This window comes from Euprymna scolopes, chromosome 3 (genome assembly GCF_053919585.1).
Source record: "Euprymna scolopes isolate OS-2025 chromosome 3, ASM5391958v1, whole genome shotgun sequence".
NCBI classification, from domain to species: Eukaryota; Metazoa; Mollusca; class Cephalopoda; order Sepiida; family Sepiolidae; genus Euprymna; species Euprymna scolopes.
The window spans coordinates 40,250,317-40,267,955 of NC_136484.1; the positions used below are offsets into that span (position 1 = coordinate 40,250,317).

Here is a 17,639-nt window from a genome sequence, read left to right on the forward strand (position 1 = left end):
ACCCTATCGAAAACCTCTGGCACATATTGAAAACTGAGGTTAAAAAGCAGACACCTAGAAATTTGAGGGATTTGGAGAACTACTGCATTGAAGAATGGTCAAAAATCAGTGTTGATGCTTGTAAAAACCTTGTTGATAAATATCCAAAACGGTTACAGGCAGTTATTAAGAATAAAGGGCATGCTATTGACTATTAGTAAGAGAGGTATGAATAATTTTGAACTAGTGCCATTATTGTTTTTCTTTGTATAATGTTTCAAACTTGCATAATTTATTTATTTGTTGAGTTTAAATTAAATGCTTATGCTTGATTTATTGTTTGAAATCCCTTTAATATTGTCTACCTTCTGGTTTGAGCAATATTCTTATAGAAATCTCAAAGATCCGAGGGGTATGAATAATATCGGGCACAAGTGTATATATATATATATATATATATATATATATATATATATATATATATATATATATATATATATATATATTATTTCATGTATCTACATTTTATTTATATTTTATGCATTTATTTTCAGTATTAAATTCAACATGCTCAATACCTGATTGTTTTTGTTATCCTTCGTTTACCTGATATTGTTCTTGTAAGAATTCTTTTTAAAAAGACACCTGCGTCATACAAGAGTGATCACGTGATAGTCGCCAACATCTCTAAGTGAAAATGTTTCTGTGGAACGAAGTGAACTCGAACTTGGCAACCCAAGGTTGACAGTCCGCATCATTAACCACTTAGCAACCGTCAACTCCCTAGACATAAGGATGTGTAAGGAATGTGTGGAGCGAGATAGGAGCATGATAACAAAATGGATACGAGATTTACTTCGGTTCAATCCATTAAACCAAACAGTTATTTAATAAAGCCATAAAATATCATGAATTTTTTGTAAAGTTTAACAATCAAATTTCCATCTTTGAATGATAAATAATTGAACTCCTACATCAGTTCCCCTACTCAACAGATGTGAATGTTGTTCCATTTCTTCAGAATTGTTGTTATAAATATTCAGTTTTTGTCTGAAGGCCCTATTTTTTAAGTGTATACATCGTAAATTATTCAAATTAACTAGTGAAGGGGGAGCTTTGCCGGTTTGTAAAATATGCTTAAATATACTATTTTAATTCATGCAGGTTTCATAATTATTATTACAGAGCAAATTCTCTATTTAATTTTACATTGTACCTAACATATAGTCGTGATTTAAAAAGTGAGAAATAAATTACTTCGTTGCCATTAGCTAGAATCGAAACTAAAACATTATAGCGCTCCAGCTGCGTTTCCTACCGATGTAGCTATTGGGAGGTAGTCAAGAAAGATTTAATATTAAACGACTTGAAGAAATGAATTGAATTTGAGCATGCGCAGAAAGGAGTAAAAAATATGTCAGAAAGTTGTAATGGACAATTTACATTTCAACTTGCCGATATATGTCTGTACGCATTATTCATCCAGTCAAACATAGATTTAACTCGCTATAAACCATGTTTAGTGCATAATTACTATTTCCTGTTAATTTCAATGTTACGTGACCAGTAGTTTAAGAGTTTTGTTAAATATTTATCCACAGTCAGATACACACACATACGTCTACTGTTTCATTTATATAGATAATAAGAGATTAGAAGAGACAGTAAAATAGGAAAGGAATTTCACAAGATTGTTTCGCTCCCTGGGCAATGATGAGTATTAATAAAATAATAAAATTGAAGAAGTCTTTCAAAACATGTATTTAACTGCTTTTCTGGGTGATAAGGAGTAGTTCAGTTTATTATAACTAGTAATACAATAGAATAAATGTTTGAAAAGATACTATTTAGTTTTGATTTATACAACCTACCACAATTACTCTAAGTTCATTGAACGTGACCAAAGCATCCCGGTAATGCCTTGCTTCTAGTTGAGTTGTTCCCAACGACATCATCAATTGAGGATCTTCCGAGTTTTTTCCCAAAGCTTTTTGCAAAATAGATAGAGCCTGAAAAACAACAAAAATAATCCCATGGTTAATACTTAAAGGAAGAAGTGCATGTATTAACTGTAGATTCGTTAATTTGTTTATATCTGCCGACACAATCGGCACTATCTATATTCAAACTCCTTGATCAGGGAATGAGGATACAAAGAGGGAGGGAGTATATTGGAAAATCTCAAGAAAGTATAATTCCAGTTTGAGCAATGCTCTCCAACCTCAATTACGAGATGCCTTAAATAAATTTCCAGATTTTTTGTGCAGGCATTTAAAATTGATGTAGACTCTTGAAAATTTAGTGTTTTATTTATTGCTATATATATTATGAGATGACTGACCAATTTTTATATTTACAAATTCAAATGAACAGCTACACCAGGAATCGGAATACAGCCTACTAAAGCTTGATTTTCACAGATAGTGAATTTCAAAAATGAGTTGTATGATTTTCTTTATTTATACAAAGGTTAGTAGTCCGTTTACCAAAGTTTCATTGAACTTTTTATGAATATGTGTAAAACACTTGTGCACACGCACACACGCACTGACACATTGATACGCAAACTGTTACATGGACTGCTATTTACTTTATACACACATGCATTAGTGTCTGTATATACACCCGTCTGTAACACGTATGCGTGTACATATACGTACCTAATTATGACAAGCATATACCCATTATGTAACAGCCTGATTTGAACCAAAGTTAACAATACAAGTGCATTTAAGAAGTTTTATCACCGTACAATCACCGTATAAAATCAAGGTAGGTTTTTTGATAAGACAGGGGAGTGTTCGAAAATGAATGTTTCTGATTAGAGCACAATTAAACCATGATACTTGACTTGGCATTTTAAACTTTAATTCAAACCATTATATAAACATCTATATATATAAAAGCGAAAATGTGTGTGTGTTTGTGTGTGTGTGCATTTTTTCTGTACGTCCGGCAAAGGCTTTATTCGCATTGGTTCTTGGCTTGCTCGCTCATTCTTATTAACTTTTTATATACTAGCGAGATGATAATATCTAAGATCAAAGAAACAACTCGGCATGTATCTTTAATTTGGGCAACTTTTACCGGCGATTTTCGCCGATATTTATTGGCCCACGCGCATGTCGTTGGCTTTTCGGTATAAAAAAGTGAAACTCACAAAAGCGTCAGCGGCACTCGTGCGGCAAGGAGCACTTGAAAACTTCGTACAGACAATTGCTATTTTGTGCTCCCTACAACAAGTTGGGGAGAGAAAAAAATAAAGCCAAAAAAAAAACTGTCCCGCAGAAATAGTTTTGCCCTCAATTTGAACCCATTCACTTTTTAATCACTAAATTTAACATCTTACATTGCAACTTTTACCGTAGCGCAGGTATATGTTGTCAGCCCAGTAACCCTTTTTCCTTTTACATCTATAAAAGATTTTTTTTTCCATTTTTAAAATCGTTGTTTCTTTGTTTTATTTTTTAAGGAGTTTAACATCGTTTTTTTTTATATTTAAACAGGATTAAGTTTCCATTTTGTTCTGCTTTACACCCCCACCACCAACAAACACACCTCCAAACACCTAGGCAACGCTAGGCACCCCAGCTAGTAATTTTATAAAATCAACAGTAGGTTCTCTACAGTGCAATGTAGAGTACAATGTGTTGTAGATTAATTCACTGTAGGAAGGCATATGAAGCTTCCTTCTGATGCGCCACATTGGGGCCCTAATTAGAACAGACAATCAATCAATTTCAATTTGATTGAAAAATGGGCTATTCACCAATTTTGATGACAATAAAAGTATTGGAAGCGTGGAACATTCGGTGATCGTCAGTCAATCCCGAGCAACGACGGGTCTCTCAGCTAGTATATATACTTTGCTCTTTTTTCAGTCTGATGAGATGGTGTCTTTGAATTGAGGTTCCACTGAAGCATGTATGCATATATGTAACCAATAATGTTTGTACAATAAACATACTGTGTGTGTGTGTGTGTTTACAAATGCATTTTCTTCTGATTCCTGCAATTTTACCCGAAGTCAACAGTGACCGAATGTGTCACATTTTTTCTAGTTTTTCTATATATATATGATTTCCCAAATGTAATGTGTAATGTTAGATCGTTTGTAGCTAATCAAGCTTCATCTAATAGTTCTTCTTAGAGAGAGAATTATTCATACAAACCTTCCCATTGCTGTGCTAAGTAGGTATACCGAATAGACAGTATCATTACATGACACATGTTTTAACTTCTTTGCCACAACTCTCCTTGGTTATGTTCTCTTTAATTTGAAGAGCCTTCCAAACTTCCGTAGACTTCAGCCTTTGATGCCAGTCTATGCAGGGAAATTCTCTTGTGGTGCGTCTGGGGCTAATCCCCTGAGGTAGAACATCTGGAAGGCGGGAACTGTAGTGAGTAATATGCCGACTACAGCCTAAGTCCATCTGAAAAACCGAGCCACCAGCAGTATAACTGGTAAGTTGTAGTTGCTGACATGATAGGTGCAACTTTCCTGTGTTGTCAATTATCCCAATTGTGCTCCACTGAACCTCAGCACAGTAAGTTCAAAGGGTGTTTCATCTGTTGCAATACAAGCGATGAATGTACCTATTTACTATGCCTCCCCACGGAACAGAGTTAGACACCAGGGTCGTTTTTTAACGTGGAGAAAAGGTACAAAAATAAAAATTGTCTCAGCCGTGAAGGATTTCTCCTCCAACGAAAGAGAACAAGAAATAGAAGTGCAGCATCTGAAGAACAGATGGTATTTATTTGCTCCCCCACCGAGCAAATTAGGCACAAAGCCGATTTTTAATGTGAGGAGTGAAGGGAGGGGGAAGGGAAAAAGGGGACCAGCTCCCGAGAGGTGGGAAATGGGAGCTGGTTAAAGGTCAGGCATGTGGGGTTGCCCCCACATCTGGTCTTTGCTAGTCATAGCTTGCAGCATCTGAAGAACAGATACTACACTTTGATCTTGTCCCGAAGGCCAAGCGATGAATGTAGTGGAATAGAATTTGAAGCATTATCATTGAATAGTAGCACTGCTATTAATTTTAACATAATCTGCAAGATTACTTACTTTGTCATAATGCGTTAAGTAAGAATGAACAGCAGCTAATTCACAGGACATGGGTAAAGAAACGCTGGAATCCACAATGGAAAGCAACCTGAAAATATAAAATCATTTCGGTTATTTTTTAGTATTACTTGTGCCAAACATTAGTTTTTCTGGGACAAAAAATAATATCAAGGAATAATTCAGAAAAGTTACCAAGTACTCTCTGAATTTTCCATCTGAGGGCGTCATCTCAAAATAGTCTGAAACACACTATCTTGGAATTAGTAATATCCTCATTACTGGTTACCTAATCTTTCTAAATTTCTTATTTCATTAAAATTTTTATTCATTTTTAGGATTTAATAAATAATTTTTTATCTTTCTCATCATTTTTATTCATATTTACTTTTGCTTACTAATCTAAACATTATTGAAATCAGTTCACATTCTACTCCACCATTGACATCTAGCATCATATCTTAAGCTGTGTACTTATCGATGAAGCTATCTGTTCAATATAGCATTCAAGACCGATTGTCTAGGATTTATACACTTAATATCTCTTGCTACTGCTTAACTTATACTCTTGTCAAATATTCTGCGTCTACTTATAATATAAGCTGCACTTTCTCTGTTAATTTTCTATGTCTGACCATATTTTGAATCTTTGGTTAACAAATATTTCAATTTCTTTTATATGCGTTTTATCAAATCTACGTATTTTTACTTGAATTTGTACAACAAGTAAATAAAATTCAGGTTGAATATTCTGCATCTTTCATTGTAAATGGGAAGTTGTTTGGGATTATTACATGTGTTTATTTTCATAACCTTTCAGACAATATAAGTTCCAACATTTTAAACTTGAGAATCTTTATATCAAAATCTGTATAGAATTTTAAACTGAACAGAGGTGTAGATTGTTCTTGATACATGTTATGGGGACTCACCAATTCACAAGACATGAATTCTTCCAAGCTGCATAAATAGAGCGAAAGGTATCGACCCTTCGAATACGTTTGTATAATTGGTAAGACGCCATCTTGGCGTAAAGTACTACGACTATTGTTCTCTGCATATTCTATTTTCTTCCCAATACAAATACCTTGTTTTAACCCATATTCGTGTCCATGTCTTAATTAGTGACGCATTCGGGTCACAACAACTTGGCGACGAGGAACTTGAATTCAAAAAGGGAATACTCACAACTTAGTGACGAAGAATTCAAATTCTCAAAGGAATACAACTAACAAAATCCGTTTTCAACGAAGAAGTTAAACTTTTCAGCTGGGACTAAAAAATACCTAAAAAGTCTTTCAACTAATGGTGAAAAAAAAGGAAAAAATTCTAAGTATAAAGCAAAGAATTACTCCCTTAAAAAAGAGAATAAAAAGAAAATGGCTACCACATATTCAAAACGAGGAGGCGATACAGAAATAAAATAAATTAACCCCGAGATCATGCAATCCATGCGCGGAATTACATTGGGAAAAATTCTGCTCATTTCGTAATAAATTTGTCAAAATTGTATTAAGCTTGGTCATAAAATGTCGCATTGTAGAAGCAAACGCAAGACAAAAAATAGATAGACAAAATCCGGAGAGAAAACTGACGAAAATGTACGTAAATACGTAATAGTCAATTAAATCGTTAAATTTCAGTTGGAGACTGGATCGGATCATTTAATTATAAATTTGAATACGTGGAAGAAACTTAATAAACCGACTTTGCAGAAAACACTAAAGTCAGCTGACTGGCAATAATATTAATTTTATTGGAGAATTATGTTTACTATTAAATTTGAGCAGGACTATTGAAAAGTTGAAGGCGTACGTACTAAAAAATCTGTAAATTTATTTGGTTTGAATTGGATGAACAGTTTTAAATTTTGGAACTTATCAGCCAATATTTTTTATCTAAAAATATGTAAACTGAAGAAAGTAAAAGAAACGAAAACCTATCGAACGAAATTCCTTTTCACATGAATTGCATGCGGCAAATCAAGAAAGACATTAAAGAACTAACGCATACAATTCAAACATACGGCGAAAAATAACGAAGTAACAATTAAAAAGTGAGCAGGAAATAAAATCGTCAAAAACAGAGTTGCATAAAAAGTAAACTATGTTTAAAGGTAAACGAAAAGAGGTTGAAGCAAGACACATATAGGGTTCACAAAGACGAAGATGGTCCGACTATACCAACCTTCGATCTTTCAATTCCTTTGTATGTAGAAATATAAAGTCAACTGGGCTTATCATTCAGAAAATAATGAATAATATTACTAAAAAATAATATTTACTAACAAAAAATCAAATTATAACGGATTGGCGATGTTGGGTATACCATACAAGGTACATAACATACTCATAAACGCCACCAAAACTTATTTGTAAAAAAAGTCACTCAGATAACACTAGAGGTACATTATTTGTAGAGAAAGAGATGATAGACGACATTTTCAGACGCTCGATTTCGACCCACCTCACCCAGAACAACGATGGTCGAGCAGAAGAGAAAATTCACCGATCCACTGACTATTGATATGAAGTGGAAAAGATATTAACACGGCGAAAAGGTTTAGGAGCGAGGAGGGGGGGCGTTATGGAGACTCACCCATACACAAGACATGAACTCTTTCAAATTGCATAAATAGGGTGAGAGATACCGACTCTCCGAATATGTTTGTGTACTTCATAGTACTCTATCAAGGCGTAAAGTTTTACGACTGTTGGTCTCTGTATATTCTGTTTCATTCTCAACACAAATATTTTGTTTTAACACATAGCCGTGTCCGTGTTTTCATTAGTGACCCTTCCGGGCCAGAACAATACATCAGCCATGAACAAGTAGAAGTGTTAACTATTATGTCATTTTTAGTTATTGCCATCTGTGGTGGGATTGAACCTTCAACCCATGAAAATCTGTCATTTAGAAACAATTGCTAATCAATGCTTGTAATCCTTGTACTGCGGTTCGGCTTCTTCAAGTACGTTGTATTCGGCAAAAGATTTGCTAAAACAGGGTTTACCAAACTTCAGGACATCATGGAGCCCCTAAGCAGGTCAAAAGTTTTCACAGAGCACTAACAAGATAATTTCTATAATAAATATGAAAAACAAATTTCACATTTAATACTAACTAATGATAATATTTACAACCAATTTTGTTTTTGGTTAATCAAAAATTGTTGCATTTTTTTTGTTAATTTATGTTTTTTATTTTCTTTTTCATAAACCATCCTGAAATTCCTTACACCTGTAGTTATGTACCATATCTCTTTCCAGGAAAAATATCAACAATTAAATGTTTGCAGCCATTTCATTTTTTCCATATAAAGAACTTGGTCATTTGCCTCACTCACGAAGCCCACTTTTGGAAAACCTGCTCTAAAAGATGCATTTAAAATTTTGGATTATTACTTAATACAGAACATGAAAAGAAGTTACTCTAAGTCTCAATCATGATCTCCAAGCGAGGCTTAAGCTTGGAGCATGCGGCTTTCACAATGTCGGTCAAGAAATGCCTGTCTGATCCTGGCAATCAGTTTTTATCCTTAATGTTACCAAATATATAGTTAGTGCCGTTCTCAACTATGCCTCACAGCTAATAGTCCATGAGGCTGCAATTAGAAGAGTTAAGAAAATGACGGCAGATATTTGTACTGTTGAAGTTGTGGAACTTCTCAGACAGCCACTTCTGAGATTTTACCGAAGGTATTGTAGAAAATGTGTTAGGAAAGTCCTTTAAAATTACTGCGCCCTCTGTAGATGTATAAGGAAAATCCTTTAAAAGTACTGCGCCCTCTGTAGATGTGTAATGTTGCAGCAACGTAAAGCAATTCAATAGCCAGTAAACACCGGTTCTGCACGGAATCCAACTAGCAAGTTACCTAGACGGATGCGAACGGTTACTCAGAACGGACCCAACAATCGGTTACTCAGAACGGTCCCAACAACGGTAAGATATGCTCACACCCACACGGCACGAGAAGCAACAGTAACATGATTCCCGACCAAGTCAATCATCGCTCCCCCACGTCTTTCAATCACCCGCTTTTATGGCCGTTGCAGGCTGGCTAAATTTGCATATTGCGAGAATTCATGTGACTTTGCGAGATATCATCCTTTACAAAAGACGGCGGCCACCATCTTGATCTTTCTTTCTCTATTTTCGGTCGGCGACGCCGAGCCGGCCCCGAGGTAAGTCTTTCCTTTTCGTCCGTCTCTCTTACGCACCCACACAACACACAAAAATGCGGGCGCTTGTCTCCTGGATGCACATTACAGGTATGATAAGAAAATAAGTCCTGCTGCCGTATATATGACTTCCCCGCAGCTACTCACTCCAACAGCAGAAAGCAACTCAATGCAGCCGCCTGAATTGGTGTTCCTGTTTGTGATGATGCTTTAATTTATTACCCGGTGTTGCAATATTTTTTTAATTGAAATGCGGGTATGATCCCTTACAGTTGGAAGATTCTATTTATAAACGATGCTGCTAGGAACTGACAAATCAAATTAATTCACGTTCTGCTACCAACCAATCAGAAACCAGAATTGCTCCATAAAAATTAAACCTTTTCTTTAGCAACCTTGCATATGTTTTCTTTGTGTCAACACGGGAAGAACCTTTTGCTCTGTGGCTTCCAACTCAAAAACTGAGAACCAGTCACCTCCATAGAACAACTAACCATCGGAAACTGTTCTGAAATTAAATATGGCTTACAACTCAAAAACTGTCTACTGAGAATCAGTCACCTCCAGGACTTGTAAAGAACAACTAACCATCGGAAACTGTTCTGAAATTAAATATGGCTTACAACTCAAAAACTGTCTACTGAGAATCAGTCACCTCCAGGACTTGTAAAGAACAACTAACCATCGGAAACTGTTCTGAAATTAAACATGGCTTACAACTCAAAAACTGTCTACTGAGAATCAGTCACCTCCAGGACTTGTAAAGAACAACTAACCATCGGAAACTGTTCTGAAATTAAACATGGCTTACAACTCAAAAACTGTCTACTGAGAATCAGTCACCTCCAGGACTTGTAAAGAACAACTAACCATCGGAAACTGTTCTGAAATTAAACATGGCTTACAACTCAAAAACTGAGAACCAGTCACCTCCATAGAACAACTAACCATCGGAAACTGTTCTGAAATTAAACATGGCTTACAACTCAAAAACTGTCTACTGAGAATCAGTCACCTCCAGGACTTGTAAAGAACAACTAACCATCGGAAACTGTTCTGAAATTAAACATGGCTTACAACTCAAAAACTGTCTACTGAGAATCAGTCACCTCCAGGACTTGTAAAGAACAACTAACCATCGGAAACTGTTCTGAAATTAAACATGGCTTACAACTCAAAAACTGTCTACTGAGAATCAGTCACCTCCAGGACTTGTAAAGAACAACTAACCATCGGAAACTGTTCTGAAATTAAACATGGCTTACAACTCAAAAACTGTCTACTGAGAATCAGTCACCTCCAGGACTTGTAAAGAACAACTAACCATCGGAAACTGTTCTGAAATTAAACATGGCTTACAACTCAAAAACTGTCTACTGAGAATCAGTCACCTCCAGGACTTGTAAAGAACAACTAACCATCGGAAACTGTTCTGAAATTAAACATGGCTTACAACTCAAAAACTGAGAACCAGTCACCTCCATAGAACAACTAACCATCGGAAACTGTTCTGAAATTAAACATGGCTTACAACTCAAAAACTGTCTACTGAGAATCAGTCACCTTCAGGACTTGTAAAGAACAGCTAACCATCAGAAACTGTTCTGAAATTAAACATGGCTTACAACTCAAAAACTGTCTACTGAGAATCAGTCACCTTCAGGACTTGTAAAGAACAACTAACCATCGGAAACTGTTCTGAAATTAAACATGGCTTACAACTCAAAAACTGTCTACTGAGAATCAGTCACCTCCAGGACTTGTAAAGAACAACTAACCATCGGAAACTGTTCTGAAATTAAACATGGCTTACAACTCAAAAACTGTCTACTGAGAATCAGTCACCTTCAGGACTTGTAAAGAACAGCTAACCATCAGAAACTGTTCTGAAATTAAACATGGCTTACAACTCAAAAACTGTCTACTGAGAATCAGTCACCTTCAGGACTTGTAAAGAACAACTAACCATCGGAAACTGTTCTGAAATTAAACATGGCTTACAACTCAAAAACTGTCTACTGAGAATCAGTCACCTCCAGGACTTGTAAAGAACAACTAACCATCGGAAACTGTTCTGAAATTAAACATGGCTTACAACTCAAAAACTGTCTACTGAGAATCAGTCACCTCCAGGACTTGTAAAGAACAACTAACCATCGGAAACTGTTCTGAAATTAAACATGGCTTACAACTCAAAAACTGTCTACTGAGAATCAGTCACCTCCAGGACTTGTAAAGAACAACTAACCATCGGAAACTGTTCTGAAATTAAACATGGCTTACAACTCAAAAACTGTCTACTGAGAATCAGTCACCTCCAGGACTTGTAAAGAACAGCTAACCATCAGAAACTGTTCTGAAATTAAACATGGCTTACAACTCAAAAACTGTCTACTGAGAATCAGTCACCTCCAGGACTTGTAAAGAACAACTAACCATCGGAAACTGTTCTGAAATTAAACATGGCTTACAACTCAAAAACTGTCTACTGAGAATCAGTCACCTCCAGGACTTGTAAAGAACAACTAACCATCGGAAACTGTTCTTAAATTAAACATGGCTTACAACTCAAAAACTGAGAACCAGTCACCTCCATAGAACAACTAACCATCGGAAACTGTTCTGAAATTAAACATGGCTTACAACTCAAAAACTGTCTACTGAGAATCAGTCACCTTCAGGACTTGTAAAGAACAGCTAACCATCAGAAACTGTTCTGAAATTAAACATGGCTTACAACTCAAAAACTGTCTACTGAGAATCAGTCACCTTCAGGACTTGTAAAGAACAACTAACCATCGGAAACTGTTCTGAAATTAAACATGGCTTACAACTCAAAAACTGTCTACTGAGAATCAGTCACCTCCAGGACTTGTAAAGAACAACTAACCATCGGAAACTGTTCTGAAATTAAACATGGCTTACAACTCAAAAACTGTCTACTGAGAATCAGTCACCTTCAGGACTTGTAAAGAACAACTAACCATCGGAAACTGTTCTGAAATTAAACATGGCTTACAACTCAAAAACTGTCTACTGAGAATCAGTCACCTCCAGGACTTGTAAAGAACAACTAACCATCGGAAACTGTTCTGAAATTAAACATGGCTTACAACTCAAAAACTGTCTACTGAGAATCAGTCACCTTCAGGACTTGTAAAGAACAACTAACCATCGGAAACTGTTCTGAAATTAAACATGGCTTACAACTCAAAAACTGTCTACTGAGAATCAGTCACCTCCAGGACTTGTAAAGAACAACTAACCATCGGAAACTGTTCTGAAATTAAACATGGCTTACAACTCAAAAACTGTCTACTGAGAATCAGTCACCTTCAGGACTTGTAAAGAACAACTAACCATCGGAAACTGTTCTGAAATTAAACATGGCTTACAACTCAAAAACTGTCTACTGAGAATCAGTCACCTTCAGGACTTGTAAAGAACAACTAACCATCGGAAACTGTTCTGAAATTAAACATGGCTTACAACTCAAAAACTGTCTACTGAGAATCAGTCACCTTCAGGACTTGTAAAGAACAACTAACCATCGGAAACTGTTCTGAAATTAAACATGGCTTACAACTCAAGCCCCGGCATATGCAAGTGTACAAGCTTTGATTTAAAATCTTGATTCTCTCAACTGGGTTCTCCTGGCCTCTATTCTCTGTATATCCCTTTTATCCTATATCTGCATAAATCTCTTTCCATCTCTGTATGTCCCTTACGTCCCTAGATGCCATCGTGTTAATAATAATCGTTGCATCAGAGGATACACATACTTACTCGAGAAAAAAACTTGCAATTTTCTTCTTTTTCATTTTAATAAAAATGTCACCCTGAAAAATTGAAAGAATATTTGTCCATTAATAAATTAATTAAAAAAGAAAAATCAAGAATAAAATTAATCTCTCCTGAATACACGCTGCTTACCAGATTCAGCATAATCGTGTTCCTATTTACAATGTCTCCCCACGGGACAGAGTTAGACACCAGGGTCGTTTTTTAATGTGGAGAAAAGGAACAAAAATAAAAATTGTCTCAGTCGTGAAGGATTTCTCCTCCACTGACAGAGAACAAGAAATTGAAGTGCAGCATCTGAAGAACAGATACTACACTTTGATCTTTGTATTTATTTGCTTCCCCAAGTAGCAAATTAGGCACAAGGCCGTTTTTTTAATGTGGAGATGGAGGGAAGGGGGGAGGGAAGGGGGGTACCAGCTCCCGAGAGGTGGGAAATGGGAGCTGGATTAGAAACTGTTGGTATGAAGGATTGCCCCTTCAGTGACCAAGTTTAGATATGTGGGGTTACCCCCACATATGGTCTTTGCTAGTCATAGCTGGTCTTTGCTAGTCTTAGCTTTGCAGTATCTGCCGGAACAGATACTACACTTTTATCTTTGTATTTATTTGCTTCCCCACTGAGCAAATTAGGCACAAGGCCGTTTTTTAATGTGGAGAGAGGGGGAGGGGGAGGGAAAGGGGGATCCTGCTCCCGAGAGGTGGGAAATGGAAGCTGGATAGTAACTGTGGTCATAGGGTGATCCCTACCTTGACCAAGTTCAGATATGTGGGGTTACCCCCACATATGGTCTTTGCTAGTCATAGCTAGTCTTTGCTTGCAGCATCTGCCGGAACAGATGGTATTTATTTGCTCCCCCACCGAGCAAATAAGGCACAAGGCCAATTTTTAATGTGAGGAGTGAAGGGAGGGGGAAGGGAAAAAGGGGACCAGCTCCCGAGAGGAAGGAAATGGGAACTGGTTAAAGGTCAAGCATGTGGGGTTGCCCCCACATCTGGTCTTTGCTAGTCATAGCTAGTCATAGCTTGCAGTATCTGCCGGAACAGATGGTATTTATTTGCTCCCCCACCGAGCAAATTAGGCACAAGGCCGATTTTTAATGTGAGGAGTGAAGGGAGGGGGAAGGGAAAAAGGGGACGAGCTCCCGAGAGGTGGGAAATGGGAGCTGGTTAAAGGTCAGGCATGTGGGGTTGCCCCCACATCTGGTCTTTGCAGCATCTGCCGGAACAGATGGTATTTATTTGCTCCCCCACCGAGCAAATTAGGCACAAGGCCAATTTTTAATGTGAGGAGTGAAGGGAGGGGGAAGGGAAAAAGGGGACCAGCTCCCGAGAGGTGGGAAATGGGAGCTGGTTAAAGGTCAGGCATGTGGGGTTGCCCCCACATCTGGTCTTTGCTAGTCATAGCTAGTCATAGCTAGTCATAGCTTGCAGTATCTGCCGGAACAGATGGTATTTATTTGCTCCCCCACTGAGCAAATTAGGCACAAGGCCGTTTTTAATGTGAGGTAAAAACCAGCTCCCCTAAAAGGGGTCACTCTGGTTACCAAAAATAATAATTGTCCCAGTATAGAGGGTTTCCCCTCCATTGACTGGTACAAATTATCTTAAGTGCAGCATCTGCCGGAACAGATACTACACTTTGATCTTGAATCGTGTTGACACACTGATCATGTTGATCATCGAAGTTAAGCAACATGAAGACTGGGATACATGGTGATTATTTGGAAATTCTAGGCGGTGTATGCCATTTTCTCATAACCAGAATATATATGCAGCTGCGGGTTGCTCGTGAATTCAATATTACCTGTAAACTTGATCTTTCGGTGATAGTTGGTTTAACCTGACCAGGACCAAATACCAAACCCGGTATTACCGGTTCGTCTGTTTGTGATCATTCCAGAGGATGTCACAATTGATGCAAACTAACTTAGAGCGTTGAGGATTTTCTGGTTTTTCAATATAATAATATCCAATGCCAATCCAATCCCATTAAGGGGATAAAACTCTGATGCACCTTCATTGTTCAACGCTAATTGAAGAACATAGAAAAAATTGTCAGGGATTGGGGTACAGGTGCTTGATACATGAGAACATTGGTTTAGTTTATGAACACATTGGAGTATCCCTGATTAAAGATATGTATGAATTATAATATCTTCGGTCAGAAACATGTACAAATTAATGAACCACTACAACCTGTACCTTATACACACTGTGTTATAAATAGTTAAAGACATGTATAGATTGGAGTATCACCAGTTAAACACGTACATGTGTTACCACTGGTAAGAAACATGTATACTTTGGAGTATTTTGGTCAGCGACAAATATAGTTTTGGTTGGTTGGTTGTTTTTGTTTTACGGCATATCAACCCTTTTCGGGTTATTTAATGCCGAATCCAAAGATTTTGAAAAAAAAATTTTTTTAATAGAATATATTTGTTGTTTTCACGCCGGTTTCTATTTAACCCATAGTTGGGACCCTAACAGGTACTACCACTCCGGGTAAGAGTGGACCTAGGAGCAATGGTAATTAAAGGGTGGCTTCACACTCCCCAAAGCCCACAAGCTGGGCCTTACCACTGGATATAGTTTAAGGTCGTATCCAGGACCCCCATTGAGGGGCTTTTACCCTCTGCAGGGGGGCAGTCGGCGTATTCTAATGCCCCGCCGACAGGGCCTATAGTTTTGGATATCACTGACCAGATAAATACGTATATCTATCCCAAGACGAGTATAAGCAATAAATATAGCCCTAGATTTCAGTGACTTGGTCCAAAATACATTGTAGTCTACATTGCACTGTAGAGAGCCTACTGCTCATTTTATAAAATTATCTTTTTTATAAATAATGGCTTGCATTAATGTTTAACATGCAAAAGTCAAGTATCATGCTTCAATTGTGTTCTAAACTAAAACATACATTTCGGACGCGCCTCTGCCCAATTAAAGAACCTACTGTTGAGTTTATATTTAAGAAGGGGTTAGTTTATTGCTAATCGCCTGATGCGCCCCCACCGGAGAATGTCGCTGGAGCTGCACAAGTATATATTGCAGAGTCAGGGTGCTCTTCCTCTGGAACACTGACTTTTTAATTCCACTTTCTGACCTAGTGTTACATTTCAAACGGTGGGGGAGAAATAAATACACCTAGTGTATATTATTATTTTATACTGACTTACCAGATAAAAATAATACATGTAATTATTTGGTTCCATGTGGATGATGTGGGTGTAATCTCGCAAGGCTAATTGATACTGTAAAAAAAAAAAAAAAGAAATCACATGAATATAAAAAATATAACATTAAAATTTGTTGTTTTACAAATGAAATTCTTTTTGTATAAATATCTTCTTCCATTGATCATATGTAAACAATAGACGACCCGTGACACCTTTGCTTTACGTCAATACATTGTACGTTAATCTCTAGATTTTAGTGTCTTTAATGGATTCTGAAGACGAATAGGTATTTCAAAATGAATTTATTCATTGACAGCACGTATTAGAATGGGAGAAATTGTATAACTACAGGGTGGAACGATAAAATTGTCGCCCTAAAGAAACACAACACTACAGTTTTATTTTAAAACTTTTATCGAAGAAATCAATTAAGGTAACTTGATTATATAGAAGAGCTGATATCTATTCAATGTAGCCACCTTTAGCCTCAATCACTGCCTCGATACGTGTCCAGAATTGGGAGCATGCATTTTCCATAAGCACCGGCAGAAGCTCAGCAAATACTTGGCGATCAGGCTGGCTTTGGTATTGTAGAAAGTCATGTCAGTGATGTTCTCGACGTATGTCCAAATGAAGTAGTTCAGCAGGTTATGTCAGGGAGGAAGGGGACCAGTAACAGAAGCGTACAAAGTCGTAGCACAGCTTCTGAGGCCAAGCCTGGATCTCTATGGACTTGTGGGTCAGTGCTGAGTCATGTTACTAGACCCAGAGTCTGCCAGCGCCCACCTGATTACATCAAGGGATCACCACACCCTTCTGCACATCCAGGTACACTTTAGTGTTGACTTTCAAGCCGACTTCGAAGATGTGAGGTGACATGATGCGGCCCCTCCCACTTGAAACCACACCAAAGAACATAACTGTGGCTGAAAACTGTGCTTCCATTACCCTGTGCACGTCCTTGTTATTTGTGGCAATCCAGCGATGTTGAGAATGCTGGCAATAGGCCTGTTGTCATAACTTGGATCAGTTAAGAACCTGAGTTGTATAGCGACGCCTTTCTGATCTCACGAGTTGAACATTGTGTCACTTCAGACATGATAAAAGGATTCTATCACTCTTGGGATTCGTACAAAACTGCCCAACTAGTAGATAGTTTGCAACAAAAAAAAAAAATGGAAATGGAATCATGTCGTCTTTTCTAGGGAAACAATTTTATCTTTCCACTTTGTATTTACAAAACCTTCTTGTCTTTGTAACAAAACAAAGTTAACTTTTCACTTTTTTATTATTATAGTTCTGTAAACATAAGCAGTGTATAAAATTCTGCTATGAACACGATTCATGCCAATACTTGATACGTGTTTTCAAAAAATATGCGTCCGTTTCGTTCACTTTCTATAATTTCTATGCTATTTACACTCGCTC

The 17,639-nt window shown here is 37.2% G+C and overlaps 1 protein-coding gene across 1 annotated transcript in view; it reads right to left on the reverse strand.

Moving 5' to 3' along the window:
* LOC145254614 (uncharacterized) overlaps positions 1-17,639 on the reverse strand; it is a 1,033,347-nt gene that overhangs the window by 164,535 nt on the left and 851,173 nt on the right. Inside the window, exons 38-41 of the mRNA XM_080113229.1 lie at positions 16,212-16,286; positions 13,012-13,064; positions 5,048-5,135; positions 1,851-1,988 (exon numbers count right to left, since the gene is read on the reverse strand). Coding sequence (XP_079969355.1) covers positions 1,851-1,988; positions 5,048-5,135; positions 13,012-13,064; positions 16,212-16,286 — 354 coding nt within the window. The remainder of the gene's footprint in view (positions 1-1,850; positions 1,989-5,047; positions 5,136-13,011; positions 13,065-16,211; positions 16,287-17,639) is intronic.